The sequence below is a fragment of the Arvicola amphibius genome, chromosome 12 (assembly GCF_903992535.2).
Source record: "Arvicola amphibius chromosome 12, mArvAmp1.2, whole genome shotgun sequence".
In the NCBI taxonomy this organism is placed as follows: domain Eukaryota; kingdom Metazoa; phylum Chordata; class Mammalia; order Rodentia; family Cricetidae; genus Arvicola; species Arvicola amphibius.
This window is the reverse complement of record NC_052058.2, coordinates 84,551,873-84,569,283: the sequence shown is the minus strand read 5'-3', so window position 1 is coordinate 84,569,283 and position 17,411 is coordinate 84,551,873. Positions and strand designations below refer to the sequence as shown.

At 47.6% G+C, this 17,411-nt stretch overlaps 1 protein-coding gene across 7 annotated transcripts in view; it reads right to left on the bottom strand.

The window, feature by feature from the left end:
* The window catches only part of Nav1 (neuron navigator 1), a 244,968-nt gene that overhangs the window by 76,652 nt on the left and 150,905 nt on the right, over positions 1-17,411 (bottom strand). For all 7 annotated transcript variants that reach the window (XM_038349076.1, XM_038349078.1, XM_038349080.1 and 4 more), the window contains exon 6: positions 15,419-15,784. In XM_038349076.1, the coding sequence (XP_038205004.1) occupies positions 15,419-15,784 (366 nt within the window). The remainder of the gene's footprint in view (positions 1-15,418; positions 15,785-17,411) is intronic.

The window sequence follows — 17,411 nt, the reverse complement described above, 5'->3', positions numbered from 1 at the left end:
TCCCTAGTCCCAGCTGAGCTGTCTCTAGGGTGGCAAATGCGCCAGCTGAAGGAAGGGGCCCTGCTCCCAGCTGTGTTATTGCTCAGCAAATATTTATATAACCTTTGCCAAAACCCGCCTTTCCCACCACCCCTGCAGTTGGGAAATACAGAGAAGGGAGTCTCGATAATCTTCCATGGTGAGCTAGCATCTCCGTGGATCTTCCTTACCATCCCTGGGAGCAAGACACAGAGGACACTGGGGAGGGAGAAGAAAGGGCAGCGGGGGAGGTTGCTGCTCTGGCAAGTGCCTGATGAGCTGGGGGTGTCGGGTGGGGAGATGCGTGGAGCGCTGTGTCTATGAGCATGACTGAGTGTGTTTATGGGCGCTGTACATATATCATCTCATTTGATCCCCAAAGCCCTTATACTTTGGCCTCTACACCAGGAGTGACGACCATTTGCCCTTGCTTGTATTATTGCCGTGGTCTTCTGTCCCACGTTCTGGTTCCCCCAGTGTCACTGTGATCACATAGTAAGGTGCATCACCCCTTCCCTGAAGTCCTCTGGAGGTTTCCCCTCTCACGTACAAGAGACAGCCTGGCACTCCTGGCCCCTAGCTAACTCCTGACCTCATTTCTGAAAGCTGTCTCTGTTTACTTTGCTTCGGCTACACTGACCTCCTTCTGATTCCCTGAACATATATTTACTCTTGCCTTGGGGGCCTTTGCACGTGCTCTTCTGTTTGCGGGAGCAAAGAAAGCTTTCCCTGCCACCCCATCTCAAACGGCCTGCACCCATTGCTCTCCACTCCATCGTGCTTTTCCTTATTGCATAGCATCATTGAAGAGTATATTTTAATTTTTATGTACTTTATACGAGTTTAAGAACAAGGCCCATGGTTTCTTCTGCATCTGCAGAGTCTGCCACCCAGTAGGTATTCTATAAAACATACATGAATATAGAAACAAATACCATGATGTGGGCATTGGCACCATCATTCTTTTCAGAGTGAAGCAAGAACAGGCTAGGCAGCATCCCAGGTCGGGAGGGAGCAGCAAACTGAAAACTGAATCATAGTCAATGAAGCTCTAGAATGTTCTATAGAATGCCACTCTGCTTCCCAAGGAAAGGAAACGACCCACAGGTGCTGGCAGAGGCGTCAGAGACTGTAGAGCTGCTGCCTCCCGGACTGCGATGGGGCAGTCTTTGAGCGGGAGGCACACACGGAAGTGCTTTGCCCAGGCCAACTCCAGAAAGCAGGGGATATCTGGGAAAAGCTCACTGCAGCCTGGGCTGGAACCACTGGCTATCCCCAGAGCCCTTTTTCCAAAGCTCATTATGGGTTGGAATGGGAAATGACAGCCAGATAAACCCTGTCACTCACCTAATACCATTCAGTGGAGCATCAGTGGCCCCGGGAATCCCTGCTGCAAGCTGCCCTATGGCCATATGTGGGTAGAGAGTGTCAATCCCGAACTGCCCTTTGTCATCCAACCTACAGTGTCCGAGAATGAAGTCAGATGGGGCAGTGGAGGAAGACTGAGGTACTGAATGGGTGAGCAATGAGAAGTGGGGGCTGAAAGAGCTTCAACAGCAAGGATGAGTGGGAGCTAGGTCTCTGTCTCCAGGCTAGAGATGCCAACCAAGATGGAGAACTCAAGGAGGCTGCCTTGAATACAAACTGGACAAGGGAGACATGAAGGCTAGGAGATGTCACCTGTTCACCCTGTGTTGGCTCAAGTGCAAGGTCACTCACTTCCTCCTGGAAGTCCCTCCTCCTTCCCAACGCTGTGATTATGTGGCTGCCCTGCACAGACCTGTGCATAGGTGGCTGTATATCCTCAAGAGACCTCACACGCACTGCCTCCACATCTGGCCACCTCTCAGACAAGCTCGGAAGGGCCTCCCACAGTGTCCACCTCTCCTTCCAGCTCCTAGGTATGCACCGAGCTCGGCTCAGTGTGCTGCATATGCCAACGGGGCACCCTCTCCCACCTGCTCTCTCCATGAGCCTGCCCTGCATATTCGGTGAGTGTCTATCCACTTCTGACATAGCCCCATGCTTTGGATCTCTTTTCTACTTTGCTTTCCAAATCCAGACTTCCCTGCCTCGGCTGGTCCATTGTCACCAGGATAGTGAAGCAAGAATAATTCTGTCTTCAGACCTCTCTGGGGAATCCTCCTGCAGAGCCTGGTGGGTAAGCCTCCTGCTTGGGCTGCTGGCCTTTCTTCAGCTGCAGTGAATGGGCCTTTGCTGCCTGACCAGAGACATCTGATAGCCTAGAGGCCTGAACTGGCCCCTCAGGAATATCCTGGGACAGCTCTGTCTTTGAGCCAGAGTCAAACAAGGACACGCATTCAGTGGCTTGGGTTGCCCATTTGCTGTTGGCCCAGAGCTCCCAGCTGTGGCCACTTTGTGGCTCCCCAAAGTGAGGAAGATGAAGAGGTTCCTTAGGGGCATTCCAGCAGGGGTCTCTAGCGATGGTTCCCTGGGCATTCAGCAGCATGTGAGAACCCAAGCTGTTGACAGGAGAAGACAGGGTGTCTGTGTTTGGGAAGCTCCTGTTCCAGTGGAAGGCATGTGATCCCTTCTCCACCACGCTCCCAGGTTTTAGGAAACAAGATCCACATAGCACGGCAGTGGTAGCCTGGGATGGGAGTCAGGCCTGGGCTGTGGTGGGATTCTGCTGCTTCGAAGTGAGTTAGGCTGAGTTCCATTTCTTAGCTTGTAAATCAAGGTAAAGAATATCTAATTCATATTGTTGGGAATAAATGAGCTAATTTCATGTTAGTGTTTCATAAGCTGCTCCTTTACAATTGTCAAGGAATCATAAAAGTGCGATGGGCCTTTCTTTACTATGGTACAAATTGTACACACGAGGCTCCGAACAACCCAGAGTCAGATAGCAATCATATGCTAATGAGGCATATTAGGGAAAGCTCTCTGATGAGAAGGTATTTGGGAAAGATGAGCAGGCCAATCAAGCATCGCCACCAAGGCAGGAAACTTCTATTTCAAAGATGGCCTCTATAGCTTTGGATTTCTAGAAAGTCAAGCAAGAGAAGGGAGGATATAAGCATTTACTGAGCACCTACTACATACCAAGTACCTGACATATACTGAGCACCTACGGCATGCCATGTATATTATATATACTGTGTTCTGTTGCCTTCCAACAACATCTTAGTCTCATATTATGATTTATGCGTTAGCATAAATGGCTTTCCTGAAGCCTCGGAGATGGTATCTGACCCAGTTTAGCGCACTCCCAAACTTGTGGTCTTTTGGGGATGTCAGCTTACATGAAACTTCCAGGCACATACGAGCTCAGCAGGCTTATAACCAAACATGGGTTGTGGAACAAAGGAGGGGTTGACAATGAAAGAGGAGACGGATGGACAGGGAGACAGGTGGACAGGTTGGCAGGGCCGGTCGAGAAGTCATACCCATCTCAACAGTTTTCCTTAACGCCTGTCCTCCCTGATTGCCAGCCAGATTGCATGTCATCACACTAAGCAAAAACCCCAGCAGCTCGATTGTAGGTTACTAGGGCACCCAAAGGAGGGGCCACTCCTCAGTCGGCATCAGTTGCCATGGTAATTAGCAGGCATCCAGCAGCCCCTCTGGAATACCTGGCTTACTCCAGGTTTTAAGAGGCACAGCACAAGATACCCACTAACTCTGCAGACAGAGGATGGTCCACTATTGTGTTCTGAGAACGAATGGAATGTTGAGAGCCAAGGACTCTCTCAAATTAGCCCCGTCCATCACACCAACGCCCAGAATCTGATTCTACACACACCTTGCCACTCTTGCTTCTTACTTTCTTTTCATGGTGTTTGTGTCTCACTTCTCTCCTCTCCTCACATTTCCTACAGACACCTAAGTCTGTGACCCAGCCAGAACAAGCTAAAAGTGCCATGCAGTGCCACTAGGAGCTGCTGTGTTCTATAATGAGCGGGAGCTGAAAGATAAATGACCAAGCTTCTTTGCTGGACCCTTGTGGAGTCACTAACCTCCTAGAAATTTTCAAACCTCAGGTGCCTATGGCAATAACCTATGCACACCCCACCTTCTTTCTCAGGCCCATGCCATCCCTGCCTCAGACCTGCTCCCCCTGGAGGTGCCCACCTGTACGGTTCAATGGATCACCTAAGATGGGGAACGTGTGCTGGAAAACCTTCAGTGACAGTGTTATGATGTAGGACTTTTAAGGTGTAACCAGGCCACGACAGCATCGATTCATGGCTGGTTATGGTGGAGGCAGGTTTAAGATAAAGCATGAGTTAAGCCTCCTCTCTCATGTATGTTCCCCTGGTCCTCCACTTTCCCCTGCAGAAGGTTCTAAGCAGACTGGTCCCTCAGTCTTGGACTCCCATCTCCCAGAAATGTAAGAAATAAATTTCTGTTCTTCATAACTGACCTCTTTGTGGTATTGTGTTATAGCAGCACACAAGGAGATAAGACACCAGCTCACACTACTCTTTGTGTGATGTTTGAGTTTGGGACAGCGAACACAATGAGCAAGGTCATGATGGGGAAAAGGCCAGCCACTGTGAACTGTGCACAATTAACTTCGTTCTTTGTTTTATAAATTTCTCTTATTTTTAATTATGTGTGTGAATGTTTGTGTATGTAAATTGTGTGTGTGTTTGTGTGTGTACACATGTGATACAAGTGCCCTCTGAAACCAGAAGAAGGTACCAGATCCCCTGGAGCTGGAGTTATAGATAGTTATATAAGCCACCCTGATGTGAATGCTAGGAGCTAAACTCAGGTCCTCTGGAAGAGGGGCAGGTACCCAGCCATGGAACCATCTCTCCATCCCTACAATTAGCTTAGTTCTACATGCTACATGCTGTACTCATGACTCAGATCCCAAGCCACATGTGGGTACCATTTGGCGGAGGAGAACATTGCATGCACAAATGAAAGGGGTCAGAACAAGTCCACATTGCTTAGCAAATAAATTCCTCTTCTTCCCAGTGAGGATTAGAAACAACATTTTCAGCTTGAAGGCAAACACACACTTGTAAATACTTCCAAAGTAGATATGGCAACATACTTAATTCTCACAGGGTATGAGACAGTTTTCAGCTGTGGTACCAAAAGAGGACACAGAGCGTGCATCTAACCTCACCTGGCTGGACGACGGAGAGGCAGGATGGCACCCAGCAGGCTGGCTGTGTGCTTTTAGCCACTCTGCTGCTCTGGCAGTCGTGATATCCCTGGGCTGATAAGCCTGCTCTCAAAAGCCTGTCTAACTAACTGAATGCCAGGAGAACCAAAGGGATCTCAGGATAGCACTAAAAACAATGAGACCACTCCAAAAGAGAAGTCAAAGCCGAAATCCAGTGTATCATCTACCAAGTTTAAGTGACTCTGTTTCAGTTTGGGTTTTGTGGGATGTCCCTTTAGCCTCAGAACTTGGTGGTGGAAGGCAGAAGATTAAGAGTTTAAGGATACATGGTTTGTTTGGTAAAGTTCTCGCCACTCAAGTATGAGGACTTGGGTTTGGATCTCCAGCATCCATGTAAAAAAATGTCAGGCGTGGCAGTAAGCATCCTTAAAGCCAGCACCAGGGTTCACTGACCCCAGTCTAGCTCAGTCAATGAGCTTCAATTTTGGGAGAGACCTTGTCTCAAAATAAATAAATAGTGTATACACACACTCACATAAACACACATTTACCATGTGCATACAAAGAGTTCAAAGGCAAACTGGCCTAAACACTGGGGACAGCCAGGGCAACATAATGAGACTCTGTAAAACAGGGTAAAGGAGACTGAAGTGATGGATAAGAAGTGTAGAGCACTTGTTGCTCTTGCAGAGAACCCAGTTTCATTTTCCAGCATCCCCATGGAGATTCACAACTGTGGTGGTTTGGATGAGAATGCCCCACTTAGGCTCATGTATCTGAATTCTTCCTTCCCAGTTGGTGGAACTGTTTGGAAAGGATTAGGAGGTGTTCTGTGGGACAACAGTCTTGTACCCTGTAAAGATTTGTCTCTTGTATTGGTTTAATAAAACGCTGATTGGCCAGTAGCTAGGCAGGAAGTATAGAGGTAAGGTGACCTGAATAGGAGAGTTCTGGGAAGAGGAAAGGTTCAGTCTGCAGTCATCACCAGATGCAGAAGATGCAAGCCATGTGGCTAACACAGACAAGATTATGGGTTAATGTAAGATGTAAGAGTTAATTAATAAGAAGCCTGAGCTAATAGGTCAACAAGCATCTGTGTGTTTCTTTGGGACTGAACGGCTGTGGGACCAAGTGGGATAGAAACTTCTGTCAACAGAGGTGTGGTGTGGTTGCCATTCCCAGTTAATTCTCACAGCTTATGCTTGTGGACCAAGATGTGAGCGCTCAGATACTGCTCCAGCACCATGCCTGTCCGCCTATAGCCATGCTCCCTGCCATGATGGCCACGGACTCTAACCCTCTGGAACCATGAGCCCCAAATTAAATGCTTTCTTTTAAGTTGTCATGGTCATAGTATTTTATCACAGCAATTGATAGGTAACACATACAATGACCATTTGTGCCTCCAGTTCCAGGGGACCAAACACCCTCTTCTGGCCTCTGTGGGCATCAGGCATGCTTGAGATATGTATACATACATACACATACATACATACATACATACATATATACATATATAACATAAATATATACAAACATACATACAGGCAAACTACTCATACATATAAAGTAAAATAAATCTTTAAATTCTTTTCAAAAATAAAAGGAAGAAGGAAGAAGGGAAGGAGGGAGAAAGGAGATTTTATTTTGATACTATAACAACCTCTAACTAAGACAAAAATCATTAGCTAAGTGAATAGAATGCTAAATTGAGATTGGAATAAATATTTTAAGCCAACATCCCTATACACTTTTCAAAGTACTCTTACATATCTTTTCTACTAGGGGCTCACAGGGCAAAAATAATTTTATTTTTATTATTTTTGTTTTTTAAATATATATATATATATATATATATATATATATATATATATATATATATATTGGTGTTTTGCCTGCAAGTATGTCTGTATGGGAGAATCAGATTCCCTGGTGCTGGAGTTACAGACAGTTGTGAGCTGCCATGTGGTTGCTTGGAATTGAATCCAAGTCCTCTGAAAGAGCAGTCAGTGTTCTTAACCACTAATCCACCTCTCCAGCCTCCTTGTTTTTGTTTCTTAAGACAGGGTTTCTCTGTGTAGCCCTGGCTATCCTGGAACTTTCCTTGTAGACTAGGCTGGTCTCAGATTCAAAGATCTGCCTGCCTCTGCCTCCCAAGGGCTGGGATTAAAGGTGTGCACTAATAGCCTGGCTAAAAATCTATTTGTGTTTTGTTGTTTAGTTTGAGGCAGGGTCTTACTGTGTAGCCCTTGCTAGCCTGGTACTCACTATGTAGATCAGGTTGGCCTTGAACTCACAGGGATCCACCTACCCTTGCCTCCAATTGCTGGGATTAAAGGTGTGCTCCATTATGCCCAGCTTTAGTTTTGTTTTTATGAACAAATCAAGACTCAGAGAGGTTAGATTACTTGTTTAGTACCACACATCAAACTATAAATGCTTAGGATTGAACTCTAGATTCTAAAATTAACCCACTGCTTCTTCCCACGCAGAGACTCATCAGCCACGGCTGTGTATACGAATCTGCAGAACAATTGTTGGGTGCTATCCCCAAGAGGCAACAACCATTATCTACTTCAACTGCTCATCCTTTCATTTCTTGCAGACCCAGAAAGTATCCGATCTAACATTTATTTATTTAGTTAGTTCTAGGATATTAAGTTTTCAATGTGAAATGTTCCCCATAGGCTCATGAGTTTGAACACTTGGAAGCACCATTTGGAAGGTTGTGGAGCCTTTAGGAGGTGGAGTCTTGTTGGAGGAAGTGCATCACTGTGTGGATAGGGCTTGACGTTTTATAGTTTGGTCCACGTCCTGTCTGCTCTCTGCTTCCTGACAGTGGCTGTAGTTTGATCAATGACCTCAAATTCCTGTCACCTTGCCTCCCTGCCATGATAGACTGTGAGCCAAGATAAAACTTCTTCCTTTAAGTTGCTTCCTGGGTATTTGACCACAGTGATGCGAAGAATGCCTGGGGATAGAACCCAGGGCCTTACACCTACTAGGCAAGGGTGTGAGCTACAACCCTAGCCCCTTACCTCCCATTGAGCTTTGAAGTTCCTTCAGGGGACAAACTGACTTTTCTTCCCGCATTTGAACATTGGGTCCTCCCCATGTGTACCCCTGTTCCCAACCCTCATGCTCAGACCTGGTCTAGCTGCCCACCAGTGGGATGCCTAGAGACTAGCCAGGAAAGAGAAGGCAAAGGCAGAAGAAGATTCAGGACATTTCTTTCCTGCCCAACCACACTCAGCAGGCTCTCTCTGTGCAAACCCAGTACCCATGCAGAGCTCTCGCCCCTGGCAGAGTTGAATGAGCATCTTCAGGCCTGGCAGTCAGGTGTGGGCTAAGCTGGAGAGCAGTGGATGGAGCTCTTAGGAGGCAGAGGTGGGAGGCTGTGTTTTGAGACTGGAGGTGTCTCTTTAAGATTTGAGTTCAGTGCCTCTGGGATAAAGAGCCAGTCTGGGAGAAGGCAGGGGCCCACAGTTTATTTTATTTGACATTTTTCAACGCCAGGATACTTTAGAGCCAAAGAGGAAACAAATCCCATCTGTTGCTGAGCCCCCAAGCACAGTTCAAGAGGACAGGCGAGGGAGAAAAAGGAGGGGATGGGAGAGGAAGCAAGGAGCTGGAACATCTAGCCACACACAGAGTGCGGACACCACCTGGGAGAGACGGATGTGACGGACAGTCACCACAATCCCTCTGTGTTTACCCACAGCTCCCTCAAGATGGAGCCCACTGATGCTGTTTACTGCTCCGTGGCCCTTGGCATTGGCTGTGCTATGGCAGTCCAGCAAATGCTGCAGATGGCACACCTCTCTTCACTGTGAACAGTACCCCCTGGAGTTGTGGGGTTTGGCAGGGCTATGGCTTGGCCTTTGGCTTCCCGTCCGTTACTGCCACAGAGCTCCAACACAGCCCACCCAGACCAGCCCCAACACAGACAGACATGGAGACCCAAGTCGGAACCACATCCGGGATAGGATGGGGGTAGGATGGGGTGAGGGGGACTCTAAATTCCTGTCTCTCTGAAATGCTCCATCTCAGCCCCAGCACCTGAGTCTGGTTCTGGCCTCAGCTCCTTCCCACTTGTCTCTGGAAGCTTGGGATGGGGAGGACAGATGGCTGGGAGCCTTATCTTCTTACTTAGATTAAATTCCAGACCCTACTATTTTTAGAAAAACAAATTCCTTTTGTCTTTTCAAGGGGTAAAAATGTCCCAAGCTGTCATCTGTGACAGCCTACAGAGCTATGGGTTGAATACTGCCCTGCAGGACTGCTTCTGGTGTCAAGCAGGTGATTAGCATAGGTGCCAACTTTTAAGTGGCTTGCTGACAACTTGAGAATTTCCATGGGAGGGGCACCAGGACATGAGGGGTCTGGGAAACTGGTTCATTTTAGAAATTACTGACATTAGGTGGGGCAATTTTTCTTTTTTGCTTAGAGAATAGTTGAGCAATCATTCGTTACCTGCTATCACACTCAAATAAGGAATTCCATTTATTTTAGTTTTCTTAGATGATAATAATATTTGAATTAACCAGCAGGAGCTGTTATGAAGCAGAGTCCAGCTGCATATTAAGAACTTTGTCATAGAACTTAATATCGTGTGAAAGGGACTGAGGTCCCTGCCACTGTGCCTGTGCAAGCCAAGGCTGAAAGAGGCTGTCGGGCCACTATAGACATTTCTGTACAAGATGAGATCTTTAAACTGTTGGGAGAACTTTTAGAAAAATGTGTTTTTCCTGGGGCAGCAGTGATGCTCTGGGCAGCCCTAGGATGCTTATATATTTTTTTTCTTTTTTAATTATCTATAAAAACTCTTCAAAGAAAGCACAGGAGAAAAAGCTACATACCACTGTGTCTATCAGGGCCTTCTTGGATGTGGTACCCAAAGCACAGGCAACGAAGAGAAAAAAAGTCAGAAAAACTGGACTTTTCCATGGTGAAAACCTTTAGCAGATGGTGCATACTTGGAGCCCTAGCTTCTAAAGAGGCTAAGGGAAGAGGATTGCTTGAGGCCAGGACTTCAAATCCAGACTAAAAACATAGTAAGAACCTCCAATACACACACACACGTGGGCTGCATGGACACACACACACACACACACACACACACACCATGAACCAGGCTCGGTGCACTTGAACAGCTGGAGCATGCGGATCTTGAGTTTGCCACAAACCAAAGCCCAAACAAGTTTTGTGTCTGTTCATCAAAGGACACTATCAATAAAAAGAAGGGCAACCCACAGAATGGTAGAAAATATTTATAAATCGTATATGTGATAAAAGATTACTACCCAGAATATATAAAGAACTCCTAATAGCAAGGTCCAAAAAAAACCATTTTTTTTTAAAAAAGGGCAAAGGGTTTGAAGAGACGTTTCTACAAAGAACTCCAAATGGTCAATAATCACTTAAAGATGTTCAACACCATTGGTCTTTAGGGAAGTGCAAACCAAAACCATAATGGGACATTGCCTGCCCTTTATTAGAAAGGCTATTATTTAAAAAGAGGAAAACAGAAAATACTGGCTGAGGCTGTGGGGTGAGAAACTCTTACACGATGGTGATGGGAATGAAAACTGGGGCAGGCACCACAGAGAGCAGCACGGTGGTTCCTCAAGCAATCAGAAATGGAACAGACCTGCCCTGTGGTCCAGCAATCCCATGACTAGATATACTGAAGCTATGACTGTGTTCACACACTTATGGTAGAACGATTAATAACAGCCAGGACACAGAATCAACCGGTGTGCCCACTGATGGATGAATGATAAAGAAAATGTGGTATACATCCATGAAGGAATGCTATTTAACAATAAAGAAAATGAAATCCTGCCACTTGCAGACACATGGATGAAAATGGAGAACTCTGGGCTAACTGCAGCCAGTCAGGCAAGAAGGCTCGTGCTCCTTGTACATGTTCCTAGGTCCTGTACCACTCATTTGTGGAAGCTGAAAAGTGGGTCTCACCAGAAGGAAAGATCAGAGTGGTGGCTCCTGGAGCTAGAGAGCGTATGGGGTGGGGAGGCGAGGGAAGATGGCTGACAGTGTATGGGGTGGGAGGGAGGGGGTGAGGGAAGATGGCTGACAAGCACAGAAGTATGGCTGGGACTAAAGATGATTTGTTTTATTCTTAATTGTGTGTGTGTGTGTGTGTGTGTGTGTCTGTTATACATGTACTTGAGCACAGGTGCCTGAGGAGGCCAGAGGCACGGAATCCCTCTGAAGCTGGAAGTTCCAGGCAGTTGTGAGCCACCTAACATGGGTGCTAGGAGTCAAACTCAGGTCCTCTGCAAGAGCAGCATATAGTGTTAACCACTGAGCCATCTCTCCAGCCCCAAGAGTAACTTTTAATATGCTATGGCATTACTATGGCCGCAATTAATTGTATGTTTCAAAATAACTGATGGAGAGGATGTCTTAGTTGATGTATAGATCGGATCATGTTGTGCACCTATAGTGAAATATGTACAATTATTTTCATCAAAGGAAAAAACGAAACAAGAGTCAGGTATGGTAGCACATTCCTATGACCTAGAACTTGGGAAGTGGAGGCAGGAGAACCAGGAATTCATTCAAAGTCATTTTCAACTACACAGTGAGTTCAAGGCCAGCCTGTGCTGAGTAAGACCTTGTTTCAAAAACCAGAACTAAACAACCACCAAAAAAACCCAACTAATCCCTCAACCAAACAAAACTAAAAAAAAAAAATCTATCTGAAAAAACACAATTAAATTTTATTTAACATCTATTGGAGGTCATGTGTTGGAAACTGTGGGGGGCTGTAGACCCTTTAGGAGGCAGAACCTAGTATACTGTGTTAGTCACTGGGAGCGTGCCCTTAAAGGCTGTGAGACATTGTTCTTGCCCACGGGGCGGTTGGGGACACCAATCCTCTCTCCAGGATGTGCTGCATTGTCAAGGGCTTCAAAGCAACGACTGAAATCTCTAAACCCTGACCCAGACAAAACGTTCCTCTTTAAAGGAAGCATCTTGGGTATTTTGCTGTAGTAACAGAAAGCCGACTAGTACAGTTAGAATGGCTACTTTTTTAAAAACTAGAAACTAGTAAACAGCAAGATTTTCGAGAAGATAGAACTGATGGTGATGTAAAATGGTCCAGTCTCAACGGAAAATAGTATAGTGGTTCCTCAAAAGAGCACACACAGAATCACTGTGTGGCCAGCCATTCCTCTCTATGGGTATACATCCTAAAGAACTAAAATCAGGGTTCATGGTAAAGGATTCTCAGCACCTAGAAGATGGCTAAAAGATAAAAGGACAAACAAAATATAGTATACGATGTTTCATTGAAGGCCCTGCTTCAGGCCCCCTCCTCCCTCTCCAAACCCTGCCTCTCAGAAAGCCTGCCAAGCAGCGGCTCCTCCTCCAGAGTTTCTAAGACTAAGCCCACAGGTATTTAAGCTCTGGTCTACAGCCCTGCTATGTGACTTCTCTTCCTCCCTCCCCCCCTCCCCCCCTCACTTCTGCAGGGCTTGAGAGTCACCTGGGAGTGCTTTGCTCAGATTAAACCTGGCTTTATTAATTCAGTTTGATCTGGCTTATTGCGTTGGTGGAGAAACCTACTACCGGGGACCCAAAAGTACTTATCACACACAACCAGTGAACGCTACTGAACCATGAAGAGAAAATATTAACACAATAGAGATGCACTTCGATGACAAAAAGACAGAGGTAGTGTGCGTCCCTATGTGTGGGCTACCTAGAATAGGGAGTGAGCTGCCATGGGGGTGCTGAGAATCGAGGTCAGGTCCTCTGGAAGAGCAGCCAGTGCTCTTAGCCACTGAGCCGTCTCTCTAGTTCATTTTATAGATGACGAAATCTGGCTGAGAACCACAAGGGGAATGAGAGTACTAATGGAAGCCGAGGAAGGGAGGCTTAGGCTTGCTGGGCCACCTAAGGATTTCCTGGAATCCAGGCTGTCCTGCTTTAACAGAAAAGCACAACGTGTCATCTGAAAGCATTTAACTGGGAGCAGCGGTGTGTGTAACGAACTGATTTCCTCCAACGCTCACATCCTAAGCACATTTGGGATGGCCTTACGTTTATGGTCCTGCACAGGTACTCGGGGATGGAGAGCACCTGAAACTAGGGAAGTTACCACTAATTGAAAAGTAACCAAAAAAAGACACATATGAAATGAGACATTGCAAACCAGCATTGCAATTCATGCTCTCATCTATTTCGTGAATGTGTCATTACAGCCATTTGTCATTTCTTCTCATGAGGACTAGGCTTCCCTGGCCTCCCAGCTGTGGGGGAGTAGAGAGGCTGAGGTCTTGGGGACTTTGTCTTGATTTAACGCAATCAAGGGCACACACATTGCCCAGAGGAAAGAGGATAAAAGGTGGGAGCTAAGTGCTAGACAAAGGTAACATCTTTTCCATCGTCCCCTTAGCTTCTGCGCCCCACACCGCATTAGCTATGTCCCCAGTTTCAATCAGCTGCTACTAGATCTGGCCTTGCTGCTGATTCTGAGTGGGGACCAGTGTAGACTATACACTCTCTGAGGGCAAGGGCGTGTCTGTCCATCAGTCTAGGACTCTACCAACAGTCCCAACAGTTAAAACAGTGAGCGATTACACGGAGCCAGGAATTATACTGCCTTTTTACATATATGAACCCTTTTTATCTTCATAGGGGGCCACAGAATGTCCTACAGTTATCTGCATTCAGCTGATAGATTAAAATACAGAGGTTAACTAAGTAGCTCAAGCTCAGACAGCTAGTTAATTCTAGAAGTCCCACTGCTTTCTCCTGCAGGGGTCCTGTGCCTTCCCATACTTTGGGGACCTTAGTGGGGTTGTAAGAATGCTGCTAGATCTGGGGGCTCCTTGAGGGTGAGGGTCCTGCCAGTCTTGGAATCCCCGAGTACAGAGGCGGCCGCAGTCCTGAACCCTCATCCCCCCATAGTCTTTTTGCTTCTCTCTGGCCTATGGGCTGGTACATCAGGGACAGGGACCTGATATTTCCACACTGGCACTTCCCAGGGCATATGGCCTGTTGGGAGCAGCTTCTCTGCCACCTTGGCTCTCCTTTCTCCCCATCTGAGGCTTCTGACCACAGCAGCAGCTGGAGCCTGAACACAGCACGGCTTCTCTCTATCCCAGCTCCAGGCTGATGGATCTGAGCATGAGGTCGACTGCCCCTGGGATCTGCCAGGCAGTAAACAAGCCATTCATGCGTCAGTTGTTTTGCTCCAGAGCAGCCTCATCAGCTGGACGGACCATGACCAGCCCTGCCAAGTTTATCCCCATGGGTGGGCTGCGGGCTGGGAGTGGTGGAGGGCCTGGAACTCAGCTCAGTCTTTTCCATGCCCTTGAAGCTGCAGAGTTTTGTTAGGAGTGGCAGTTTGTACTAGTGTGATCCTAGGTACCTGAGAGACAGGGGAAGGGCTGCTGCTGTTTTGTGGGGTGTCTTAGGAGTGAAGACCCCAGAAAACCATGAAGGAAGAATGGAAGTGGCAGTCTACTGAGAGACACCCTAGAGAAGTTTCCAGAACCATGCAGCTCTCTAGCCTTAGGGCTTAAAAAAAGTTGGTCAGAATGTCCCGAACCCCATTGGCTCAATTTCTTCCTGTCCTACTTTCACTTCCAAGACAGCCATGTTCGTCCAAGTTGTCTCCCCATGTCTACCCTGTCTATTATTACAGAAAATTTAAGCTGAGGGTCCTTGGGCATCCAAGGGCAGGAAATAGGTTTAATAGACTGGGGTAGAGAATAGGATGTGGCATTATGAGTAGATGGATTGCAGAAGCAGAAACCCAAGGACCAAGGTAAGGAGGCCAGGAACCCCAGGCAGAGGAAGTAGAGCCACCGCCCCCACACCGTCTGACCTGCACTTTCGTTCTCCTCTTAGCGGGTAGAAGGAGGTGACATTCTTAGTTTCTTTTTGCAGATGTGGAAGCAAATTAAGTGATCTGTAGTCTATCTGGTTTGCAGAAGAGCTGGGCCTCAAAAAGGCTTCCAGGGCTCTTTGGGCCAGACTTTTTGGAGGACAGGCTCAGGGAGGAGAATAAGGGCATATCCTTATGGATCAATCAACTCCTCTGCTGTCTGCCCCACCCACCATACCCTCTAGAATAAGCCACATCTGATTGCAGGGGCAGTCACAGCGTGCGCGACAGCCCTCCACAGACCCCTCTGTCACAGCTCAGCCAACCCGTGCTGAGTTCCACTCCACTTTTAAGGCATTTCTCATGCCACCATTCTTCCTGCTGTTCTCCCAAGCCTCCTGCACCAGCTGTCCAAGGGCCCCTGTGCTTACCCTGTCGTGATGTCATCATCCTCTGTCATTGTCTTGCCCATGAGGTCACTGTCACTCATGTAGCCGGACTTGAGGTCCACCTCATCGGAGTCCAGGGACTCCACCAACTCCAGGCGAGAGATGTGGCTGAGCTTGCTAGGGCTCCTCATAGGCATCGTGTGGGAGTAGTGTGCCCGTTCCCCGTGCATGTACCAGGCTGGCGGCCCCTCAGAGCGACAGCTTCCCCCAACAGAGGGTGCATCGCCAGCCTGCAGCCGGGGACTGGACTGGCCGTAGCGCCAGGAGAGAGGAGACGAGCGGTTGGAGAGGCTGGACACACTTCGAGGGTTGGCGTCGTCACTGTCGTAACAAGTCATCTCCAGGGAGCTGTGGAGAGAGCAGATGGCACAGGCTTAGTCCTCAGCCCAACCAGTCTGTGTCCTGCCCCCTCACTGGGATGCCCCTCTGTAGCGGCTTCTAAGTGTATGTTCCTTGGTGACGGGTAAACTCAGACGGTCGAGGGAAAATGATCCTAAGTAGCCAAGATAGCGATCCCATACGCTCCCAAGAGCCTATACTGTGAATATGGCTAGTGTTTAATACTTTTTTGGGCCATTTTTTGGTGGCCTAAATAGCCCAAAGAAATAAATTAGTCTTGCTGGTCCACTACTTCGTTATTGGTGAGATGGGATAATGCCTCCCCTATGTAATGTTTGTGGAGCTGGGAGGGCTGCAGCCATACAGATCTGAGTGGGCCTGACAGGTACAAGATGCTCACCCAATCAGAAACAGCCAGTGAGGCCTGGTGGGTTGTGACAAGTGGAGGCTACTGACCACCAGAGCTCAGAAGACCCTGACTGTTCCTTTCGCTCAGGGTGTGGCCATCACCTCTGTCTATCAGTGAGCAAAGGACTAGCTGATTCCCGGGTACCACATCTATGAAAACCTAAAATTGGATGTGGAAGGCATGGGACAAGCTTTTGGGCACCTGAGATATGAAGCAGGCCCTAGGAAGGCTGGTTCTAGCCATGGGCCAAGGGAGGAAGTGGAGTCTCCTCAGGGAACAGACATGGCCTTCACTGTGTAGAGAAGAGGACTCAGGAAAACAGACAAGAGATACAGCAAGATCCAGGGTCCCAAGAATTCAGGCCACCAGGCCAGGCCAAGGAAGCTACAGGCAGGCTAATACCAGAAGGCCTGAGGCTAGAGAGCCTGGGGCCTTCTCTTACAGGGCCAGAGAGGAAATGTGGCTGAGATCTGGCAGGGTGGTTTGGGCTGTGATTGATAAGTTCACCAAGCCTAGCCATGGTGCCACTCCACGTTACTTTTGACCCTTCTCTATCACCTGGCCTGACTAAAGTCAGACAGGGTTGAATCAATAACATGATGTATGTGGGTCACCAAAGCTGGGTCATCTGAAGCCACCTATGGCTAGACATGAGGTAAACAAAGCAGAAATGTCTTTGATCTGTGACCATATCCCTCTCAGAGCCACTCTCAGGATTGGGATGGGAAGCAGACATTGATTGCTATTATTATTGTTATTATTGTTGTTGTTTTTATAAAGTTGCTTGGAAAAAAAGAAAGCCCTCCAAAATGGTCTTTATTAAGCCTGAGAAAATATTCTTTCTATTCCTTCGCAAAATGGGAGGAAGGGTCACCAGTCCTGAAAAACAGCATGATAGGGTTCTTGCAGCTGACCTCTGGGCAATTAGTGACCTCCTGAGTACCTCCAGATGGCCTACACCTATCCTTCCCTCTGGGTCCATCCTTTGTAGTTCCCCATCAGCTTTAGTCACTGTGGACTTCAACACCTTCTCCTGGGGGAAAAGAGAAGCCCCTGATGGCAGGAAAACCACGGGCATGGTATAACTCAGTCCTAGTTCTCACCCCGTGTTCTAGTGCTTCACAAGGGATGAGAACCTGAGGTATCCAGGGGAACTGGTGTGGGCAGTTGGTGTCCACCATGGTAACAAGCGCATGAGGCAGTGGGGGTTCCTCACTCAGTTCTGTC